This window comes from Scleropages formosus, chromosome 3 (assembly GCF_900964775.1).
Source record: "Scleropages formosus chromosome 3, fSclFor1.1, whole genome shotgun sequence".
Lineage (NCBI taxonomy): Eukaryota > Metazoa > Chordata > Actinopteri > Osteoglossiformes > Osteoglossidae > Scleropages > Scleropages formosus.
In genome coordinates, this window is record NC_041808.1 from 21,055,856 (window position 1) to 21,080,171 (window position 24,316).

General features: G+C 43.0%; 1 protein-coding gene across 1 annotated transcript in view; it reads right to left on the minus strand.

Annotated features, from left to right (window-relative positions):
- abca4b (ATP-binding cassette, sub-family A (ABC1), member 4b) overlaps positions 1–24,095 on the minus strand; it is a 39,147-nt gene extending 15,052 nt beyond the window's left edge. Inside the window, exons 1-29 of the mRNA XM_029250158.1 lie at positions 24,030–24,095; positions 22,772–22,865; positions 22,075–22,216; positions 20,360–20,499; positions 19,410–19,537; positions 17,676–17,873; positions 15,464–15,553; positions 14,408–14,648; positions 13,596–13,735; positions 12,820–12,936; positions 12,394–12,591; positions 11,340–11,545; positions 9,717–9,893; positions 9,240–9,462; positions 7,300–7,521; positions 6,834–7,038; positions 6,636–6,728; positions 6,255–6,452; positions 5,251–5,428; positions 5,012–5,143; positions 4,117–4,256; positions 3,836–3,973; positions 3,305–3,492; positions 2,900–3,005; positions 2,449–2,654; positions 2,124–2,178; positions 709–884; positions 480–604; positions 126–224 (exon numbers count right to left, since the gene is read on the minus strand). Of these exons, the coding sequence (XP_029105991.1) occupies positions 126–224; positions 480–604; positions 709–884; positions 2,124–2,178; positions 2,449–2,654; positions 2,900–3,005; positions 3,305–3,492; positions 3,836–3,973; positions 4,117–4,256; positions 5,012–5,143; positions 5,251–5,428; positions 6,255–6,452; positions 6,636–6,728; positions 6,834–7,038; positions 7,300–7,521; positions 9,240–9,462; positions 9,717–9,893; positions 11,340–11,545; positions 12,394–12,591; positions 12,820–12,936; positions 13,596–13,735; positions 14,408–14,648; positions 15,464–15,553; positions 17,676–17,873; positions 19,410–19,537; positions 20,360–20,499; positions 22,075–22,216; positions 22,772–22,865; positions 24,030–24,095 (4,421 nt within the window). The remainder of the gene's footprint in view (positions 1–125; positions 225–479; positions 605–708; positions 885–2,123; positions 2,179–2,448; positions 2,655–2,899; positions 3,006–3,304; positions 3,493–3,835; positions 3,974–4,116; positions 4,257–5,011; positions 5,144–5,250; positions 5,429–6,254; positions 6,453–6,635; positions 6,729–6,833; positions 7,039–7,299; positions 7,522–9,239; positions 9,463–9,716; positions 9,894–11,339; positions 11,546–12,393; positions 12,592–12,819; positions 12,937–13,595; positions 13,736–14,407; positions 14,649–15,463; positions 15,554–17,675; positions 17,874–19,409; positions 19,538–20,359; positions 20,500–22,074; positions 22,217–22,771; positions 22,866–24,029) is intronic.
- Positions 24,096–24,316: the final 221 nt, after the last annotated feature.

Below are 24,316 nucleotides of genomic sequence, written 5' to 3' on the forward strand. Positions count from 1 at the left end.
TCCTGGATATCTTGTTACCACTATCATCACCTACATCCCAATTTATCAAAAGAAAATATAAAGTAAAGGCTGACACTCAGTAGCCTGTCCTCTGTACAAGTGACCCAGGACTTCCAGTCACTTACTCTGGCGGTTGATTGTCCATGCACCGCGTCCCAAACCCAGGATGGTTCACCAGTTTCTCTGTAAAATGTTTCATCTCTTCATTGGATGGAAGTTCATTGCTAAAAGCAAGAGCATGGATCTGTTAAGCAGCCTTTTTCTTGAATTATTAACACAACAGTACTGGGTCCTCTCATATAGCTATATGTTTTCTAAAGGTGAGTTGGAAACAATATCTTAATTTCTAAAAATTCTAGCAGAGCTACTTAGCCAGAGAACAGAGCTACTTAACCAGAGAACTTGATCAACAAGTCTGACCATAACCTGTAGACCTCCTTGTCTCTAACAGAACTACTTCTCAGTTCAGGTCTCCCTACCTGATGAAAGTGAACTGTTTGCCATACATCCATGGTGTGAGGGTGAGACTAGGGTATTCACCAAACGGAGGAACAATGAGCGTGAATATCAGGGCCAATAGGACAAAGCTTGCTGGTAAAACAATCTGAAATGAAAATGATATTGTATGCTAAGGTTAAGGCCCTGAAAACCTTATAAAAGTAAAGGATACATGTATTCACTGTGCAACCTTAAGAACGGCTTAGATACCTGAGCAAGGAAGTCTTTGTAGCTGCGAGTGGAATGGTGGAACCTCTTTACAAGCAAGGCAAAGAACTGCTTAACAACCAAACTGGCTCCCTTCACCTGCCGTGAGCCCTTCCCATCACCACTGACCGGCTCTCCAGTGTTTTCCTGTCCATTGGCTTGTGGCACCCCATTGGCCTCTGGAAGACAATGAACAAAATGGAAAATCTTTTAGAGTGGAGAAGAAATGAACATCCATAAATGCACTTAAAACTAGGAAGCCCAACAGACATCACTAAAAAAAAGTTTTCTTTGCACTAGCGTGAGTGTTTTGTGGTGCACTGTGGAACCAGATCTACATCTTCTAGACAGTACCAGGGACGAACTAATCCTGATGCTTTACTGACAGAACACCAGTCGGTAACTTTGATATGATAATCCTTTAATAACAGTTAGTCTTGATGTCTTTTAAATCTTTAATTTTCTCCAATCCAGATTAAGAATTTTCTGACGAACACACGCAAAAATTTTTCCATGCTGTTTAAAGTATTTACAAATTTAGATCTCTCATATAATTATACCTAGATTCAGTTAAATAGCTTGGCCAGCAATAAAGTGGAAAGTTTTACTTGGAACAGGCAATGCCCTGTTAAATCTGCAGCACATAGTGGTAAACATCCCTTCCAGCTACTGCCAATATCAGAAGATCAAAGAGAGGTGACAAAATCTAGTTTCTTCGGTTACTTTAAGACAAAAATCATCTTTCACATCAGAATCTTTCAGCAATAGTACCTTTCATTTCTACCGTAAACCAACAAAACTTTGTTTTATACTCTGTATGAGTTCAAATCAGTGTAACAGCTTCTATATCTTCACCTGCATGCATGTCAACATTTACTGTGTTATCTCTTAATAAATTTCCTCGGGCTTTCCTCTGCTGCAGAATCCACTTCTCTGATTCATGGGTTGACAAAAATAGGGAAACACATCAAAGACAGCAACATTACACAGGGATTTATGAGACAAATACAGGAACATCTCACATGGATCCATGCATCAAATGTATGGACATCATATATAGCACAAAGCAAGCTCTACAATGGGAATTTCTTCCCCAGTACTCAGTGTTCTGCACAGTAAGTGGAAAAAGACAGAAACACATAAACAACACACAGGTCAACATATCAGGCACAAGGAGCATCAACTACAAAACTAACTAAAAGAAATCAACATGAAAGACTACACAGCAGAGAAGAAGAGCACATTTCTTTGGCTTGCTAATCCCAAGACCAAAAGACTGGGAAGAAAAAAAATCTTCTAAACAAACAAATATGATCGAGGGAAAGAATTGGAAAGTCTAAAACCAAGTTTTAAAAAAAAAACTGGAAAAAGTTTGGGGATAAATGGTATGTATTGAGACAGGCAGGTATTGTGTTTACCTGGTGGAGCTTTGCTGTTAGCTGCTTCTCCATCAGCAGTAACCTTCAGGAATATCTGAAAACAAAAATCTCTCTGTCTTGTGTCAACTGTACAAGCAAGATGCACTGGTGTTTTTTTTATTTTTATTTTTTACAAACAGCAGTTTCTTTCCTTAGATCCAGGTTCCTGCAAACAAGCTTATACAAAGATTTTTTTCCTTTCTTTCAAGTTGCCAACTCAACAGGGAACTAAACATGACTGAATATAGACAAAAGGCAAAATAACATAGCCTGGAGAGTGCAAATCACTGTACAGATACATGACTTTATAAGATACTAGGCCTACCTCCTCCAGGGAGGTTTCAGAAATTCCAAAGCTGCTCAGTCCCATGTCTGACAGCGTCTCCTCCAGCTCCCTGAAGAGGCTGGCATAGGCACGATGCTTGAAGCCCTTGTTTGGCAGCAGGTAGATCATCTCCTGACCAATCATCTCGATGAGTCTGGCTTCTGGAACATGGTGGTGAATGAGGCTGGTGATGCTCTCCACATTGCCTGGGGTAATGGAAAGGACATATGACTCAGCCATGTCATAATCTTGAATGTGTATACCTGCCTGTGTGATCTTCTCCGTGTAAAATGTTCTAGAACCACACCTGCAAAGATCCAGATGTATCATAACATTCACAGAGATTTTGCTCCCAAACTAGCTTTGTGCAGAACAAAAAGAAATGTGAAACTCCCATGACACTTTTTTGAAAAGTTCTGTCTTCATGCCTCTCTCTATGTTAACGCCTCACCGTCCAGAGCTCGCTCCAGGATCTGTGGCTGAGTCTGCGCCTCATCTTTGTATTTGGTGCAGGTGGAGCAGGTACAGGAACATTCGGAGGCACAGTCACACTGGTTCTGTAGTAGGGGTTGGACGGTGAGAAGACACAGGCTCATAGTGAGGTATATCTCCAAAGGCATGCAAAAACATGCACACTAGCAAGCAAACAAAAATCAGTGGCCACCCCAGAACATCAATGTTGTACTAAAGAACCTATTAACTGTAAGTTCATACATGGGCGCATGCTGGATCACAGTGCAATGTCATCTTGGTGCTACTCTTCTTGTTCTGTCCCTGTGACCTAAAAGGGGAATGCCTTAGTCCTCTTCAGCGCTGCTTGGGAAAGGAAACGTGACCACAGAGCCCAGCTTCTCACCTCCTTCTTCCGCTGCCGCTGGTCCTGCATGCGACGCACCAATGTGAGGTAGAATCCTGCACCAAAGCAACTTTTGAGGAAGAGTGGAGAACCACAGCAGTGCAGCTGGCCCTGAGAGATAATGGCCACGCGGTCACTCAGAAGGTCGGCCTCATCCATGTGGTGGGTGGACAGGATGACTGTCCGGCCTGAAAGGAAGTAGTGTGGTAGTGTGTTCCTGTGGTTATTATTTATCAAAACCAGTGCATCCAGGCTTTACCAGTGGTTATTATACATTCATGGAACACAGTGTAGGTCAGATCCTAGTAAAGAACAGTAACCTACCAAAATGTCAACCTTTTAAAAGTATTGTTATTCTGTTTTTCTGAAACACAGATATCAAAAGGTTCTTATAGAATGCATTCAGAGTCTGAATTTACTTCTTAGTAAAAAAATCAAGTACTGTATTAAAAATTCTGTTCGTGGAGCAAGTCTATTATCTACTATGAGTAATGTATGACTTGTTTTGTGCAGCTGGTGACAAACATGTACCTGAACGGTACTTCAGCAGGAGGTCCCAGATGGATCTCCTCGAATAAGGATCTACCCCAGATGTGGGCTCATCCAGAATGACGACCTTTGAGCCACCCACGAACGCCATGGCAACAGACAGCTTCCTCTGCATGCCCCCTGCATGTAAAACAAGGTTAGGAACCTTCATGTAAGATATCCCATCACAGCAACTGAAACGTGTGAACCTGTACCTGGAGATCCGCATACTCGAATCTGTACCAACTGCTGCCCAGGATGCAGAGCACTCCTTACTGATTCACCTGATAGGTTCTGTGCCTCATCAGTGCGCTTGTGCGGTAGCCCCAGGTCCTCCAGCATGTCCTCAACCTCTTGCACAGCTGCAGCCAGTTGTCGACCCTTCAGCATTGAGTAGAACAGGATGTGCTCTTCCACCGTCAGGCTGAGAAGAGCCGGGACAGATCCTTAGGCCATGCAGCCACTCTCTAACAAGCAGAAGCACATTCTACTGTACCTTGTTAGAGGAGACGATACACCAACCTGGTCATTATTTAACTGGTAAAACAGGTTGCATCCATGTTTCTTGTCTTTTGTGTTCTTCGCTCTCTGTATCTGTGTGTTCCTTCTCCCTGCCCCTCTTTGGTTGTATTTAAATATGTGTGACTGTTCAGTCACTGGGGGGGGGGTGTAGTGGCACAGTGGGTTTGACTGGGTTCTGCTCTCCAGTGGGTCTGGGGTTCGAGTCCCACTTGGGGTGCCTTGTGACAGACTGGAGTCCCATCCTGGGTGTGTCCCTTCCCCCTTTGGCCTTATGCCTTGTGTGTTGCCAAGTTAGGCTCCCACTCACCATGACCCCACAGCGGTTTCAGACAATGTGTGTGTTCATTCACTTGTTAACTTTTTTAAACTTATTTTACTTGCCAAGTTTTATTTACTTTTATGTTTCAGTACTTTACATATGTATGTATGTGTACAGATGTCATATGCGTGTATGTATGAATGTTGTATTGCATGCTGCTACAACCAAAGTGAATTTTCATCGGAAATTAATAAAGTTTCATTCCTTCATTCATTCATCATTCATGCAGGATCACAATCCTTGGACAAGAGATATTTAGTGAGTTATATCCCATGGCTTTCTAGGATATGGCCATGAAGTCCTTTAAATCCCTATGTGTGATGACTGAGCAGGCTTACTGGCGGAACAGGATGTTGTGCTGGGGGCACATTCCCAGGGACAGGCGGATGGAGTCCATGTCTGAGCGTATGTCCTTCCCGTTAATGTAAGCCGTCCCTGAGGTAGGAGGGTACAAGCCTGTGAGAACTGACCTGGAAGGAAAGAGAAGATCAGTGATTCACTGTCACACGCCATGCTCAGCTGTGTGGCAGAACTATGGAACAAAAGATAGAGAACAGAACCTTCTGCATCAACATACATCGTTGTGGTTTTCCCTGCCCCATTGTGGCCCAGAAATGAGGTGATCTGTCCTTCGTAAAAGGTGATGTTCAGGCAGTTGACCGCTGGTCGAGGGCTTCCATCAAATACCTTGACCAGGTCTTGTATGATCACGCCCACAGTAAGTCCCGCTGGATCCGGCTCAAAGTAGCAGTTTACTGGAGAAGTAAAACAGTAACAGAGAGATGGCCAGCCATCAGAGTGTCCATCACATCATGATGAGATGGAAGTATTGCTAGAGCAGAAGAGAGACCTAAAAATAAAATGAGAATGTGACTGTGAGACTTTCCACCCATTCATGAATTGGTTTATTACTACATATTAATAAAACACTATGTGTGTGACATTGACCAGTTCCTTCGTTTCTGCTTGGTTACATTATGTTTTTTGTCAGCAGTGTTTGTAATAGCCATCCCAGCTGCTCTGAATGTATAATATGATGAGATGTCCCAATTTTCCAAATATGAGCTAAAATATAATTAAGAATTTGGAAAAAAAAAAAACTTATTCTTAACATATTGAAGTATACAGAGTCCAAGAACTGTCATCAGATACATTTTATTCATATTAAACATTTTTTATATTATTCTTTTCTGCAGCTCGTGAGTGAAGTAAAGGCAGGCTAAAACTGACCAGTGGGAGAAAAAGAATAAAAACCAAATTTACTCTGTAAAGTACAATTTCTCCAGACGGTTACTTAAGTGGGGATGTGGTGGCGCAGAAGGTTTGGCCTGTGCCTGCTCTCTGGTGGGCCTGGGGTTTGAGTCCCGCTTGGGGTGCCTTGCGGCAGACTGGCATCCCATCCTGGGTGTGTCCCCTTGCGCCCTGTGTTGTCGGGTTAGGCTCCGGTTCTCCGCGACCCCGTATGAGACAAACAGTTTCAGACAGTGTGTGTGTGTGTGTGTGTGTGTGTGTGTGTGTGTGTGTGTGGCTACCATTACCAACACACTTGACACCAGTATCATTACTTGTATCTTCATTTACCTGCAATGTTGTTCTCATTGTTCTGATTCTGCTCTTCAGCCCTCCTAAGCTGCTCCTGTTTCTCTTTCTCAAGCTTCTCCCGCTTGTCCTGGTGTTTGCAGGGCTTCTTATCCAACTCATTGGAGCCTTTGACTTCTAACTTTGTTGCCGCCTCCACATCCTCCTGCTTCTCCTGTTTCTCTGGATCTGGCTTGATGACTGCACAGTGGAGGAAAACAGTACAAGAACACTAAGCACATTGCAATCATCTGGGGTCACTGTGCTTTTCTCCAGTAGGTGGTGTTCTGTTATAAAAGAATGGGTGGTTTTCCATGACATTTCAGGTATCTTTTAATTTTTAAAATATATTAAGAAAATTAATAGATGTTGAAAATCACTCACCAACATCGCTTTTCTCTGCATGCAAGTGTTTTGGCCCATGCCAGTATGAGGGCTGAAATGGAAAGTAAAATGGTCTTCCAATACCATACTCGCCTATAGGGAAGAACAGAGGGTTACAACCACTTCAAGCCATTGTTTATACTGTATAATAATAATAATAATAATAATAATAATAATAATAATTTGACAGCCCCACACCTGGGAAGACATTATCGAGGTACCAAGCCAGCACTGCGTACAGGAAGATGTCAAACACCATCATCTGGATAGATGTGAAGAAGGAGAACTCATCTCCCTCTAATGGGCTGGTCCTGATGTTGTCCCACTGCAGGCCCAGGCCCTGCTCCTCATACCGAGACAGGTACTCTGTTCCAAAGCCAAATGCCACCGGGGAGAGCAGACTCTGAGAAAAGACAACCACCAGTCATCATGCTTTACAAAACTGATACTGATCATTGGAAGATATCTGCGACTGGAACAAAATGTATTATAATTATTAATTAAAGAATTTAAATTAAATTGGAAGTCAGAATTGACAAAAGGTATGTTTTTCTCTATCATTAAGGTAGCAGGCACTGTTTTAAAAGAAATGCTGTTGAAATAAATATTTGATATTTGTACAAATACCAATATATGATCTATATTACAATATAGAGTGACGCACAGCCATGATCTTCACGTTCTTAGTGAGGCGCTCCTGCCAGGCAAAGCAGAGGATGTGGGGTAGATAAAGGGTGAAGTAGATGATGCCACTGCAGGCTGCTGCCAAGTTGGCCTTGTTGAAGAACACACTCATGAGGAAGCACTGCATAATGGTAGCCACAGTGAACGTCAGTAGGAAGAGTAAGAGGATTATAGGATTGCTGTAGTTCAGCACTTTCCCAAGCTGGAAAACAATAGGGGTGAGGCATCATTAGCTGAAGGTAAATGTTAGGTAATAAATTCCAGATTCATCTTGGGTAATGCACATAAAATGCAGTCAAGTTAGCAAACCGAACTGTTGCTTACCGAACAGCACCATGAAAAGTCATGCTGACACACTGTATAACATTGTTAAATCCAAGCATCAACAAATATTTATTCTACCCGAGAACCCAAAATACTTTCCTCATAAGAGTGGGTACCCTGAGTTTGCTTTATTATCACAGGCTCATTTTCCAGTGCCTGTTCACTACTTCATTCTCAGCTAGCAGAAGCCAATGCAATTAATTTCTTTTTTTGGCCAATACAGTAGACCCATTCCTTGGGTACAGCTATTCTTCATTTCTTAGGTGATTACTGTTAGGTCATTACCGTTGTAGGAAAGTGGAATTGCCTTTATTTCTTAGTGAAAATAAAATAACTTCTAACTGGAATTAAAATATGTCACCTAATTTTAAAATAACAGAATACAAGGTATTTTTATGGATGACAATGATAATACTAAGATATTTTATAAATGTAATAAAAATGATGATTTGATGCGGTGATTATTCATGCAGTGTTTTCATGAAAAAAATAAACTCTGTCAGGCAAGTGATGAGTGTACAGTTATACCTAGTGTTAAGAACATCCAAGCTACAAATTTTTGAAGATTTTACAGTTTATTTATTTTGAAGTGGATTTTCTTCACTTTTGAATTTTTTGAGAATTTCTCTGTTGCTGAGTGAAAAAAAAAGCCTTGCTGACTTGCTGTCATTTGAAGTCAGCAAAACGCACTGCTGGGGAAGGGGAGCAAAAGTGAGCAACTTCATGGACAAATATCAGATAGCATATTTTTTCATTTATTATTGTTGAGAATTTTATAGAAACTACAGAGCAAATAAATAGAGGTAATTTTTTTGGACCACAAACTTAAATTAACCACATTCTGACAAATATGTTAACACAAAGCATTGTCGGCCTTCATTGGACCAATTTTGTTAAAGTTTACTATGAGACATGCAGTTGGCATTTAATTGTCAAACAGTTTTTAATTCATTCTCCCCATGTGATTACATTGTAACTCACCAGCCTTTCTCTACCACCTCTTGTGCGTAACAGCACAATTACTTGTGTGTAAAGTAGGATTTGAGCAGAAGGTTGTGAAGATGAGTTCTTTTATATATTCAGTTGATTTAAAGTAGTCAGCTTTAATCATGTTTCATGTTCATGAAATATTAAACAAACTGATGTTCCATCTCTGTTCTGTCCTGCCTCATTTGTGAAGTTTTCAGGATAGATAACTAATAGGAACACTGAGATCTTGCATGAAATATTAATGAAAATCAAACAAATAAATTCAAACAGCATTTTTCTTTTTAATTTTAGCATTGTGATTTTAGCATCTGATGTTTCTAACAGAATTTGAGCCATGAATAAATTGAAGGATTAAGCTATATTACGAAAGCTTTATTGACTGTGACGTAGGGGGTGAACCTACCAACAATTTGAGTTACTTATCGACTTCGGGCCAGTTGTGTTTGTAAGTTTAGACAGCTGTGGACCCAAGTATATGAGGGCTGGGTGTATTTCCCGCTGCTGTTTCATAAGAAGAGCACAAATAGGAGGGCACTAATGAGGGCGTGCTGATCAAATGATATAGGATTATTATGCACTGACTGGATGATGAGAACCTGCACTCACCATGATGATGGTAGTGAGCAGAATGGTACTTGCACTCATCATGAGGAAGCTGTCAATGAACCAGGTGTACCAGATGACGCCATTGGCCACACCCATAGCCTTCAGAGTCTCCTTGAGGCGCATTTCCTTCTCCAGCACAATGCCCTTCACAGTCATAGAAACAGAGTAGACCCAGGCCAGCACCATGAAGATGGGGAAGCAGCGGTTCAACGTCAGCATGAAGCTGCAAACAGGACAGAAAAGAAAAGCCCACCAGTTCCAGGATTAAAGCTGGCACCAGACTGATCAAGCCTGAGTGAGATTATTAAAGTTAACCAAAGTCATTTAAACAGAGTATGTATGTTAAATAGCTTGATATTTCTGATTTTTTTCTGAAGCAAATCAAGATACATGTCATGGTATGTGTATACCGTAAACTCCTCCTTAACCACTACAGCACTTAGTGTGCTTTTAAATTTGTCGGCACATGCAACTCACAGGTCGTCCACATAACATGGGTATGGCATCTGCTGCAGGTAGACCCCCAGTGGCCAGTCCTTGCCCGTGTGCAGCTTGAGGATACCATGTTCTATCATGTCTTGCAGGTAGGCAAAACCACCCCATACGTAGCGCAGATCATCCACAGGGTCTGCCCTAGGGCCAGGATCCCAGTATCTGCAGGGGAGGAAAGGAGGAACCACACAGGGAGGTTAGAGACAATTACATACATCAGCTCTCCCACTGGAACTATTCATGGGGGTGTGAGGGAAGGGAGTTAGTTCAGGATCCAAATCCATGTGTCCTATGCTTTTCCTCAAGCCCAGTGAGTCTCACTGGGCTCTGACTTCACATTTGTCTGGGAGGCCATGCTTTGTCCACATCAAGAACACTATGCTATTTCTTTCTACTAGTGTGTCTATTAAATGGTTGTTAAAAACATTCTGGTCCTCTGCTCAGTTTCCAGTCTTATACCGTTTTGAAAAGTGGCCTCATTTTGTCAAAAATGCTCCTATACTGCAAAGACACTTTAATAAATCCATTGATTTAACACATCTCTGTAACAAGTCAACCGCTGCCATTTGCGTGTGGGATGAATGAAACACTTGGGGGTTTGTTTTCAGTGACAAACCTGGAAGAAGAAGCAATAGGTGGAACTGTGAGAATAAATGGTGTCTGTGACTTCAATGAACTGTGACTTCAATCAACTTTTAATGGGATAAGTGCCTAAGGCAACCCACCCCCCTCGCTTGGAAGAACACAATGGTATCGTCCTCATTCACAGCCACATTCTTCCCTCATTGAATCTATATTCTGCCTTCCTGGTTTCCACCACTAGATGTAAGTGTGGTGGGATGTCAGAGATTACATCTAACAAGGTGTGGGCTCTGAAAATTACTGCAGCTTCCATATTGTTTTATGTATTCATTTCTTACAACATTCATATATACAAAAACAGAACCTATCTGATGTCCTGAAAGATACTCTTTGGACAATATAACAGTAACAAACAAATTTTAAGGTTAGCTTAGAGTTAGGCTATTGTGGCATGATGGATAATGCCACGGCCTCACAGCACCTGGGCTATGCATAGGTGTAGGTTCCAATTTGGCTCAGGGTGTGTGGAGTTTGTATGTTCTCCCTGTGTCAGCAATGCAGATGTTTGGTGGATGAAGGAAATGGCAAACCATTGCCATAACCTCCTTTACCAAGAAAACCAGGCTAGTGGTCGCTATGGGTCAAGTTCAACTTGACAGCAATTATGCTAACCTATTCTATTCTCTTAATGTGGGCATAACTAAACCTTCTTAAGAACAATAACACACATCAGTGTTTGGTCAGGATCAGCAAACTCCCAATGTTGACATTTATTCATTTAACTCACACTTTTCTCCAAAGCCATATACAATGTTGAGATACTTACAATTATTTACCCCTTTATATACTGTAGTTGGGTAATTTTACTGGAGCAACTTAGGTTGAGTACCTTGATCAAAGCCACTACAACTGGAGGTGGGATTCAAATCTGTAACATTTGGGTCCAAAGGCAGCAGCTCTAACCGTTATGCTTCCAGCTGTCCCTAACATAAACCAACCTTCCTAAGGACTTTGGTGTGGAAATACCTGTCCTTGATCTTGTTAGTGCGCTCCACGGCATCAATGTCCATGCGAATCTTGAATTTGACATGAGCTGGCACCTTGGCAGTCCATGGATACATGTCTAGAAAGGTCAGGCCAGCCCAGAATTTGTTTGCCTCCAGCAGGTAGAGTGCTTGGTGAGTCATCTGGTCCTCGTCAGTGTGGCCCACAAACTTGTTGAGGTCAATGCACTGCAATAAAGCAAAAACAAGCATGTCTGGGGCCTGGAGGCTGCAGTGCCCACAACAGTAGCTCTAGAACATGGCCATGCCAATCAGTTTGGGGGGGAATGTGTGAGAGTAATGACTGCTATCGAAATAGAACCCATTGGCTGGATCAGAGTACTTAATAGCAGCTCCCAACTTGGCCCTAGCTTAGCTGCAGAGCGACGTGTAAAAGCATCCCATTGTAGGGTTTGCATAACAGCAGCCACGTGTCCTGCTTTTCACCATCTGTATTTCAACCCTGCAGCAAAACTAACTGCATTTCAGTAGCACTTTACTGTAGTGTGAAGCTAATGACACATATACATCTTAAATCCACATTTGTTTATTTACACTTGACGTTTTCTCCAAAGCAGCTTACATTGTTACTTACTGTTGTTTGCCCTTTTATATAGCTGGGAAATTCTTACCGTATCAATTCAAGTGCCTTGATCAAGTGTACTACAGTGACATCAGGGGGTTAATTCCTGTTTATTTTGAGTGAAAGGCAGCAGCTCTAACCACTATGCCACCTACTGCTTCCACATAAAAAAGCTAGATATTTCATATCAGACCTGAAAAGTATACTGTTATTAATAAAGATTGAGTGCAGTGGCAGCAGACAGTCCACGTTTAGAGACCCATCAGCTTGCAACCTGATGTAGTGACCAAACAAGAGGAGGTGCAGCAGTTTCATGAGTTAGTTGAATCATCAAAACAGCAGGTGAAGCACTAGGCAAGGGACTGCCCTTGTGACCAAAAAGAGACACCTTGCTTGTATCCCCTTGGATAGCATGTCTGGACATAAGACACACAACAGCTGTATTGCTGCTCACCTCGCCATATTTGTTAAGAATGCGAATGAGCTGGTCAGTCAGGTTGAAGACATTTCTCCAGTCGAAGTTGGGCATGTCCTCCTCACGGTCCTCTTCTGGTCCATGGTGTAGGAAGTTGAGAATGTCTCTGGATGAAAATTCTGTGCCTTCAAGGTTCTTATCTATCAGGTTTTTCACAGTGGGGTTTCTAATGGTGTCCTAGAGACAGAGGAACAGAGCTAATATTAAAGCATGCCCAATTTCAATAAATTTATCTGACATACTGCACTAGGTATGTATTTTGGTGGAAAAAAAAAAAACAATTTTTCTAAGCAGATAAGGAAGAGCAGATAAGAAGATAAGCAGATAAGAAAAAGGAAAACAAACTAATCTGAAACAAATCAAAAACAAATCAGAAATCAGAAACAAAATGCTGAACAGACTTACACGAATCATGTTCATCTGCACGCCACTCTGGAAGAAGTCCCACAGCTGAGGACCCACCTCCTCCCAGGCCTTGCCTATGTTCCTCAGGCGCTCCAGCTCTTCGAAGGTGGTGTTCGCCTGCCAGGTACACACACGTACACACAACACACCCGTCACTGCCCCAGCATCCGACCAAAACTCCCACAGACATCTCACAGTCCGAAGGCCTGCTGGCTTTCTGGAGTCTCCATGGAAGGAGAGGGCATTATTTTCACTGTATTATTTTAAGTAATAATACTTTGCGAAATATTTGCTAAATTATGTGAACCAAGATGTTTGATTGCATAAAATAGTGAAATATGGAGGAAATTTTACAAAAAAAGTTCTTTGTAGAAGATCTAACTAAATGCACAACTGGATTCATGTGACTAATAGGGCATGGCACTTTGTAAATAAAGCATTTACATTGAATGGGTGTGATTAAAATTAATAATAGGCAGAAGGTGCTAAAAAGTGAGCAAGGGGCCCTTCAACTTTGTCAGTTCCCATCCACAGTAACTATTCAAAGTAATAAAACTTAAGAAATCGAAATGCTCGCTGCTATCAGTGTCCACTGTCCACATGAAGAAAGCAGGTCATTTTTATTTTTTTTTTATTTTAGTTTCTGAATTAAAAATCCCTCCCAAACTGCTTTTTTGTCTGTCTCAGGAGTGTGACGACAGGTAGTGAGCTGATAGGGGGCGCTCCATTTGTGCGTGACTGTAAGCTAGCGCTGTGTGAATGTGCGGAGCTCTTACGCTCTTCAGGATCAGCCGCACGGCAGGTGAGTCCGGCACATACAGGATCTTCCCCATCAGAAGTGGTTTCACAGAGTTCCAAAGTATTTTTGTGACTGGGTTGGACTCCATGGTCTCCATCAGTGTGTTGCAAAAGGGAGCTACATGGGACAGGTTGAGAGAAAACATGACCAAGAACTTTGTGTCCTCAGCTCTTCCATATCCCTTATTTTTAATTAATGTCATCGCATTCCCCTGCAGAGATGCACGTCACTTTGGAGAAAAGTGTCTGCTAAATGAATAACTGTAAATGTAAATGTAAGTATCAGCATTTGATTTCTTTAGTTTGCAACTTTACTTTTGCACCATTCCTCATATAGGTGGCATTTCTATCCAGTCATTTAGCTTAAATCACTTGTGGTTTTGTCCATTTACCCAGCCATATCTTATTTACCAGAGCATTTCACTTCAGTTGCATCGGCAATAACAGTCATACACACACCCTATGGCAATCTAGAGTCACCAATTCATCCGAAATGTGCCTTTGGACTATGAGAGGAGCACCTAGAAGAAACCCACAAAAATACATGGAGAACATACAATCTCCACGTACACCGAGTCAGATTTAAGCACGCAGCCCAGGACCAGTGAGGCAGCAACGCTATCCACTGCGGTAACATGCCTCCCTACCTTTTAGTAACAAATGCACATCCCGAAGCACTAATAACTAATGTAAATAGACTAGCTGTTTGTGAATGTTCTGGTGTGTAAGATGTGGTACTTTTACATTTCCAAAGTACCTCGGAGTGGGCCCCAGTGCCGTCCCTACTCACTCGCAGTTCTGTCGTACACGTAGCGATCGTGGCTCCTACTGCCGTCAATGCCCAGGAAGGCCTTGTAGTTGTTGTCCTCATACCAATTGAAGGAGAAGACCCGGGAGCCTCCATCCTCTGGGTACCCACAGAAGAGGTCCGATACCGAGCTCATCAGCTGGCTGAAGGACAAGGGACCCCCTTCTTGCAGGAAGGACCTCAGCACCCGCAACAGGTCCTTAGCGCTGCTCCTTGTTGCTAACTGTGGGAACATCCATTTCAAACCTGATGTCTTAAACCTGTCCAATTCCCCCTTTTCACACATCACATGGATGGAGCAGGAGAGTAAGTTTTTTCTGTTCCTGCCAGAGACCCTGAATGGACTAAATGCGTGACTACATTAGGGGTACCTCTTCAGCCACCCTCTCACACCGCACAAAGGAGCACAGAACTGTTACACAAACACTCTACGCAACACATTTACATTCTGCCAACGCAGTGTCTAACAAACCTACTTAACACTGTCTAGTGGTATCACACACCTCCGCATGAGGGGGGAGACTCCTTTAAGGTACAGGGAGTGTCAATAGCATTTGGCAAGTTTGCCCTTTGAGAAATACTTTCAAGGGAACAACTGGCTCTCCAAAAATCTCTTTTCCCAAGTACATGGCTAATGAGGTCTTTTGTCAACCCAGCGACAACCGGGAATTGAGCCCCACCTACAGGATGTGTATGGGATGTCCTCTGGATGTGCTCTGAGAGAATGAAACCCCCACTCCCCACGACTCCCACCTGAAACCGTGGACCAAATGGGGGATCACGGCTGCGTCCCTTCCCTGCTATGCCTGAATAGTGCCCCACCTGGAGTTAGCAAACCCAAGGCATATGCGAAAACTGCTCCACAGCTATATGTAGGAGTGCAAAGTTGTTCTCAGACTCTGAACTGCCCTGACACCAAGGCCAGTGTTGGGCTTCCAGTTTGCGTTTGCCGAAAGCGAGAGGAAGCCACAGCTTCCTGGATGCTAAAAATAAGGGTAGCAGACCACGCAGGATCCAGGGAGGATGGGGAATGCGTACCTCTTGTAGCTTCTCGGACACAGCATTGAGCACACGGCCCCAGAAGTGCAGGTCAATGCCTGAGGAGTAGTTGTCGAGCACCCGGGGCAGCTGGGAAGAGGAGAGTGCTCACGTGAGTGCCTCATAAACAGCTGCAACAATCACAAGAAACAGGACAACCGGAGTTCACACGACCCCGCCTGCCAATGCCAGAGCTTCACACCTTTTATTTAATTCAGTTTCTCAAGCATGCTAGATGGTTCTAGACAGTCTAAGACAACTACAGTACATGTAACACATGCTCACCACTGAGAATTTACCCTGAAGGGATGCAGGCATGATTCAAATCCCTCACTGTAAGAAATCCCCCAACATAAGGATATTTATAAAAGAACAACATGACCTCTTCCCAAAAAGAAGAGTGTTCTGTGCCTTTTCACCATTTTACAAAGTGGGCCACTACTCCCAGTAAATTAATGACTAACCAGAAAGTCTCCCGACTTGCTCAAAATACAATGGGTGAGCATTCAGGAAGCACTATGGGCTGACATAAACGCTGAAATAAGACATCCTTCCTGTGACATTCCTGGCGCAACACTGAATCTGGCTCTTTCACCAGCAGGGGAAAAGGGCCTGGAAAATCATTGTTTGGCTCAGGCGGATCAACGCACTTCCAGGACGCTCAAAACGAATGGGAACCAAGCATGCAAAACCGAAACAGTTTGTAAAAATTTAATTTGCAGAATGAAAGCAAGACACATAGAAAAACAGCGAAACCAAGAGTCCTTCATAAATCGCATCTATCATTATAGTTACAAACTTGAGCATTATACAAAAAAAAGTTTTTAAAAGCCTAGATGTTAGCTGCATTGTATTGAAGTACAGTAGAAGTTTGTCCTACACACATTTGTGTGGGACTACGGGCAGATCCACAGTCCTTGTAAAGCTGTCTCTCCTCTAGAGTCGAGTTTAGCTGGTTATAACGGGCAGCCTCCTTTACATCTTAGTGCTAGGAGGCTTGTTCCCTTTAATCCCATTATAGAAATAGGACAAGGGAACCTCGGCCGTTAACCCCCACGTGTTGATCACCTCGCTCTTCCTGAGGGACATACAGCACTGCCAGGGCAGCTGGAAAGTGCAGGTGGAAAGGGGACGGCTGGAGCGTCTCTGGTTTAATTACCGCCATTTAATCATAGTCCTGTATTGTGCCTGAGAAGGCAGAGTGCATAGCCCTAAGGTGCAGCCTCATGTGTCCCATCAAGTTAAGTCACTCATGAAAAGTAAAGCACGGAGGTTCTCGGCTCTGGCTCCGCTGTAGCGGAACGACTTCCGCCTCTCACTCAGGACTGCTGAAAGTCTGTCCACATTTAAGAAGGGTCCTAAAACTCACCTCTTCCAGACTCATTGCGCCCATGATCTCTTAAGTTCGTGTAAGGTGTAAATGTTCATGCACTATGACTTTGAGATCGTGCCTGTTAAACAATGGATAAACCTTTACGCAGCTACTCCTGTAATGTAACGTAAATGTTTATATATATTTAAAAAAACAATTAGTGTGTGTGTGTGTGTGATTAGGAATTGTCGATATTTGGATGAAGTTTTATGCAGCTACTCGTGTGATGTACATTGGTTCATATGGTGGAAAGTAACAAACTAACTATTTTAGAATCACGCGTCTGCATCTAAGTCTCTCTTCCTGCTGATATAATGCACACATTGTATTTTCTATGAGATGTACATCACTTTGGAGATAAGCATCTGCTAAATGAATAAATGTACATGTAAATGTAAGTGCTGTTTCTACATCAGGCCAAAGAAAAGACAACAAATGCTTGAGCAGTGGAACTCACATCTAAAGAATCACATAGGGGCAATAGTAAATTCACTATAAACTGGTTAAAATATCCTAAATATTCATATTGTGTAGACTACATGTTGACAAACAAAGACTTGAGATGATCAGTGTGTATGAGGGTGTGTGTGTGCAGCTGTGTGCAGCTGTGTGTTTGTCATTCTGCTCTGGTGTATAGGCGGGTCAGTGATTTTAGGGAGTTCAGTGTAGCTTTCTAAGCGTCATAAGTCAGGTGTCAGGTAAATACTATTTCATAATTACTGTAAGTCAATTTGGTGTCTACAAAAGGAATAAATGCAACTGTAAAATACCACAAAGTCACAGTGCATGGGTTCTTGGAGAAGTCAGGGTACAGGGGATATACATGTATAGCCTACTGACCAGGTTAAAGAGCTTGAAGAAGTCCACATTGGCATACAGCTTGTCCTCAATCTTCTGTAGTTTCTGCTGGGAGAGCGCACACATGGCATTGCGCACAGTGTACAGCGCTCGACGGCTTTGGAAGATGATAAAGCGTTCCAGCAGACTCTGACTGCAGGCGATGTCCTTCAGGGTGAGGTCCGGCACGCCATAGGCAAACTGGCAACAGGAGAGGGCAAAAGCTTTCATATATCATCTCCGTAAGTCATTGGCAATAGGGTTAGTTGGCCTTGCAACTTTTTATCACTTTAAAAGACTCAGAAACACTGAAATGGTTAAATCTCTGCCAACAAGTACTGCAGACAGCATTTCGCAAAAGCACATTATGTGTAGACAAAGGACACCAACATTTCTAAGACAAAAGTAAATTATTGCGTTCGTTTTGAATTCATTTGATTAAATGAAACACATTTTACAATAAACGCATTAAATCACAGTGACTCACATACTCACAAACACACTAGTTAAGCTCTTTGTGAAGTTCAGCTGGTTTTTAATGTGTTAGATAGAGCTGCGGGGGAAGCTGACTGAGACAGACTTATGAGAGAGGTGAGTTCAGGAAGCCAGGTATTTTCCCACTACTCTATAGCCACTAAACAGTCATGGAAGCCCCCTTCCAGGAGGACAGCCAGAAAAACCTGCACAGGGACACTGTCCATCCTGCTGGCATTGTTATTCAGAACTGAAAGTGACAGACCCGAGACTCCCACATCCACATGGACACCAAGGACATGTTCCAGACACATCTCCACCGTAGCCCTAGGTGGACAGTGATTATTTCAGCCAAGTATGACTGCGGTGTGCTATAGACAGGAAGGCGACCAGTGTTTCTTTGCCAAGGAGTCCCCCAGTCAGATTTATCCCACCGTAGTCACAAGTGAAATGGAAAAGTTCAAGGAGGCTGACTTGGTGAAAGCTCTGTAGTACTTTGGAAAGGTTTAATGATGAAAACTGCTCCTGCTTTTTTGGATTGTGCTTTTCTTGGGGACCAAAGGGTGAGCGTGTGTTTTTCCTTCCATACATTGTCCCATTCTCTGGTGAGCAAAGTCCTAGACACAGATGAAAGTGATTCACATCCAGCCCTTTGTTCAGTCACATGTGGATATGAAGGGCCTTGGACTCAAATCAAAAGATATTCATAGCAGGGCAATAATACCACTAGGACTGAATTCATCTATTTGAAACTGTGATTTATTCTAAAACAAAGGCATTACACACTCTGGAAAAATGACAAAATGAAACAAAGAAACTGCAGAAATAAATGCCTGTTGGAACCAAGCAGGCTGGTTATTTGGTTATCCAACCCAGAGGCTACGCTGTGTACACTTCCCCCCTGAGCTGAAAATGTTAGACTTGGTACACACCCTCCTGCATTCCACATGTGGGTTCTCATCCTTGTCTGCCAAAGGATGTCAGTCTCAGTGTACATGAATTCTCATGTTTGAATCTCACCTCCTTCTGCAGTACCCTTGGTCAAGGTACTTCCCCTAAATTTGTTCAGGAAAAATTTCCCAACTGTATAAAGTTGTAAATCATTGTAACCAGTTTAACACTGTAACTTGCTCTGGAGAAAAGACTCAGCTAAATGAATAAACGCATTACTATACTTAGTGCCTTTGTGTACCACTTCTACAGAAATGCGAAGAACCAAGTAGCTGTACCACTTGTACACGTGAGCAGGATGATGGTGTCTACCTGCTCAGGGCGCACTTGGGCCTTCACCAGCTGGTGGACTACCGAGTCTGATAGGCCCACGTCCCTCAACAGGAAGGACGTGAGGGTCTCGTCATCCTTGAGAATGTCCTCGACTTTCAGGCCCCGACCTGGACAGAGAACAGAAGATAAGCGGGACCTCTACTACTCAGGATATATCCAAGAAAGGGAGCAGTGCAGGATGTGAGTGGCAGCCAGACTGATTCATAGTCCTTTTTAGTGCTCAAGGAAAGCTCTGGAATAACACCGTATGAGGACTTCAGTGTTTCTTCCAGTCAGACAAAAACGATAAGAAAGAAATGCTTGCAAGTGTGGTTAAAGAAATACAAAGTAACAGTTGGATGTTTACTAAGGGAAGTGAATTTTATGACATTTTCAGGTCCATTAAACAGGAGACGGGTCTTCAAAGAGATTGCTGTCATGGCTGGATGTCCAGGGCATTGGAAAAGACTTTATCAGTGTCTGCCCTCCACCCACAGGCCCTGCCGTCACCCCATGTCCTGTTTACAGAGGACGGAGCACGTCAGTGAACTTTACAGACAAAGAGGGAGATGTCCCCTTTCCCCATCCTTTTGTTCCTAGCTTCCCTAAGGCTGCACCACTCTGTCCTTGTGAACACACCAACAAAGGAGCTGCAGTCCTCTTAGGAGATCATCACACATGACTCCTCAAGCAGTGGACCGCCCTGAACAACAACCTGCGTGCTGATCATCGGGAGTTCTGCTTTCGGCCATCGAAGACCCATTTTGCAGTTACTGTGGTTATATTTTTGGTACAGAAGCCATGCCTGTGGTCAGCTTGGTGACTGAGATGTTTAATATGGAGAATGGGAAAGAAGGAAGCTCACAGAGACATGTTTCCACTTTACCATAGGACAACGAGCAACACTGAGCATGAGAATGGAGAAGGAAGTAATGTGTTCCTTCCCACACCTGAGACAAGGCCCGGGTTGTTCCGTAGGGTCTCCATGAAGTTGCTCATGGTGGACAGCTCTCTCCACAGCCTCCCTAGCTGTTGAAATTCGGTGTCATTGAAGAGCAGCTCTTGGGAATCTGCGTAGAACCGGGCAAGACTGATGGAGGTGCGGAGAGACACAGGAAAATTAGAGATCGGTGGTGGAAATCAGTAACACAAATACAAAACATTTGTTTTGATCAAATGTGTGGATGCATCACTGTCACACACCCTTCTGCAGAGAGTATGAAGAATGGAACTGGACTAGTGTATAGACAAATAGAGAACGTGATACTGGACACTACTGCTGAAAATCACTTTTCACAGCTGAATGCTTGACATGCACAATTCAGAGAGCATCAACAAAAACTATATATATTGTTGGTAATAATATATTTAACATTTACACATATTCATTTTGCAGATGCTTTTTTCCATAATAATTAATTTATCATTAGAATTTCTCTGAGGGAAATTTGTTTCAGAAAATGAAAGGACCAATCTTCCTTATAAGACATATTTTTCTCAATCTCCACCACATCATGCAGCATGAGCAACTTCCACCCCTAAAGTAGAGCATGATTCATATTACGTTGTTAAAATATCTACTTAACGCTGAAATTCTTGTGTCTAATTGAACATTTATGCTCATAAATTCTAGTTTTAAGGTACTGCTTAGTTTGCCCATATTAGCAAAAGCAACATGGGCAACACTTTTGCAGAATGTAGGAGTTAGTAATACTCTCTAGTTTATTACAAAATAAGGTTATCAGCCATTTTATATTAATGTATTTAACTAGAGGTTTAACTAGGCTCATTTTGTCAAAGAAGTATTTTATATATGAAAACAAATGTTTTTTACAAATTTATTAGTTCACTATGTGCTCACGAGTCACTTCAAAATACACTAACCGGGACAACTTTGCACATGACTGCATTTAAAGAAACAAGTACCTGTCAGCCGCGTAGCCAAAACAGTGTCTTTTGTCCACTATTAGGATGTACATAGAGTCAATGATTATAAACTTCCATAATGTCCTAATGATATGGGATGCAAAACCAACTCCTGACGCTTCCAGGATTTAGGCTGATACTGAACTGGTTTAATAATTATATTATATATACATAGTAATAATTGCATATGATTGCTATGCAGATAGAGGGGGTGCAGTGGCGCAGCGGGTCTGGCCGGGTCCTGTTCTCTGGCGGGTCTGGGGTTCGAGTCCCAGTTGGGGTGCCTTGCGATGGACTAGCATCCCGTCGTGGGTGAGCCCTCCCCCTCCAGCCTTACGCTCTGTGTTGCCGGGTTAGGCTCTGGCTCACTGTGACCCTGCTTGGGACAAGCAGTTTCGGACAGTGCGCGTGCGTGTGTGTTGTGCAGATTATTTGGTTAGTAAATATTTTTGAACAAAGAATCCTCCGATTACCACATTTTGTTTATTCACAATGACAAATATTTACACTATAGCAAACAATCTGCACCTCGCCGAAGTGTACGACAGCAGAGCCTCTCCTGGGCCGCTGACGTAAATTCAGTTTCCTTAATTACTGCACACTACCTTCTGCTTCTGCTCGCTGCCCAGGGAAGCGTGCCAAGGAAGGTGTTCGGGCCAGCAGATCTGGGATTGCGCTACATCAGATACATCAGCAGCGAGAGACTTCTTTGAATAAGATTTGGGATCAGTCCGCTTACATGGAGCCGTTATAGTTGGAGACAACACCAGGCAACTCTCCGCGGGTGGGGTACCGAAAGCAGGGGTTGTTGGCATTGCAGAAAATGCCCTGGATCCAGGGCAGAATCCCCGTAGAGGGCATTGCTTTGCTGGGGAAATGGCCTGAAACAGGAAGAAAGGTGTGGCAGAGCCTTAACACGGTAGTGGCAAGGTATTCATTCACATTATGCGTTAATTTTAAATTTATTCCATGAGTTCGTTCAAAAGCACTTTGGCACTGACTGAGAAAAAGGAAGTTAGATATATTTTATCATAACATTAGAAGTAATACCGGGATAAAGAAACACTATGTTTCTGTTGAATTTTGCTGGCGTATTCGTTACACCGGAAAACGAATAAAGACAAGACACTACGGATTATATTTTCTAATTTCTATTTACTGAACCACGCGCAAGCAACAACTCCCGCTCTTTTTGGTACGCATCACCGGCCAACCGAACCCTAACCCACGTTACTATTAAAGGTGGTCCACTAGCACCTAACCCTGAGTTTATACAACACTCAATACACAATAGCTTCCACATTAAATCTGTTCAGTTTTCTTAGGAAGAGCGACGCAAAGGAACATTTACAAGGCTACAGTAAAAGCAACACTATAGTAACTTAGATGCCAGAGGAAGATGGCTGAGGAGTGAAAACGTGATTTTAAAAGCTTACATTCATGTTGCTGGTATAATGGGTTAGCGTTTCGCAGCCACACCAGACCGATAAACAATGCCACCGGCCACAGGATCTCAGCGAGGAAACGAATCTGTGCAGGAAGATCAGACAATTGTTCTTATTCATCCTGATTCCTGGGGAAGGGGTCCGCACTGATATGTTCTGTAAAATATCTGAAATTGTAAAGTTGCGTCCAGAAAGAACTGAGCTTCATTTAGTTGGACTGCTAATTTGCATAATGGAAAAGTCTTTTTATATTCACATACTTTCTTTGTTCATCTGTAATGTGTTTCTTGGTGTTGTTTGCACATCTACGGGATGCATTGCATGTACCTTTATGACAGGTGGGTTAAATGCCATAGATATCTGGGAAAGGTTCACACCAGTAATGGGGTGAGAACCAACCTCTATCTGGGCAGGCAGGCTTGGGGGTATTAGCCCCCACTGGAGGAGTCAAAGTCCATAGCCCAAATAGGCAATATTTCCCATCATTCCCTTGGGATGTACCCTCTTTCTGCCTTGTGAGTAAATAAATACTGCATTGCAGCAGGCAGCCTGGTCTCTACATTTTCCTCCCCAATGCTCATTGAAAACACTTTGACAAACACTACATTTATAAGGCTAATTTGATAAATGGATTGTTATGTTTTTTGATAACCATTACTGTGTTTACCCTGCGATGGACTGGCGTCCCGTGTGGGGTGTGGCCCCCTTCAGCCCTGTGCCCAATGACTCCGGGATAGGCTCCGGCTCACCGCGACACCACTCGGGACAAGTAGTTCTTGAAATTGGTTGGTTGGTTGGTTATTACTGTACTTATATCAATGAATACATGGGTAAATAAACTGCAGTGTCGGGTATTTTATCACCTGAAAACTTGTTTCCGCTCAACTTCAAAATTTTTCAGTGGAAACAGTTTAGTAGCTTTTTAATGGCTACATGGACTGCATGGGCCCCCACGTTGGATCCCCGTCCAAGTCTGCGTGATCTTGGTCAAGAGGTGCAGCATGAAAGCATCTCCAACGCTTTGCAATGTCTTTCTGGAGACCACAGTCCCCAGTTAGGTGCTGCCTAACCCCTCAGCCTCCACAACGGGGTACTGTAAAAAACTCTGCAACGGCCCCATAAGTCAAGGGTGGGGTGATACCCGCGTGGAGTACTTGCACAAGATGACAGTCCCGAGAGTCCCTGTCACCTCTGACGGAGCAAAAGGCCGAGCGAAGGAAGGGTGAAGCAGCTGAGCAGCTAGCTCTACCTTCTGTCTTTTGCGCAGAGTCCAGTTCTTCCACAGCAGTAGTCGGATCTGGCCGATCGTGTCCATGGCTTCTTTGCCTAACCCCAGGGTGGGGTCACCAGCCGGTCACAAACCTGAAAATACTCACATAAGTAACACAGCATTAGTGGGTTTATTTAGTGTAATTATGATTAAAGGAGGAGCCAGATGTGAGTTTTTCTCCTTCAGGCTTGTGCGCTAGTTTATGTGCTAGTAAATGTGTAAATCACCAAGAATAGCTTAACACTCTGAGTCGCTTGGGAGAAAAG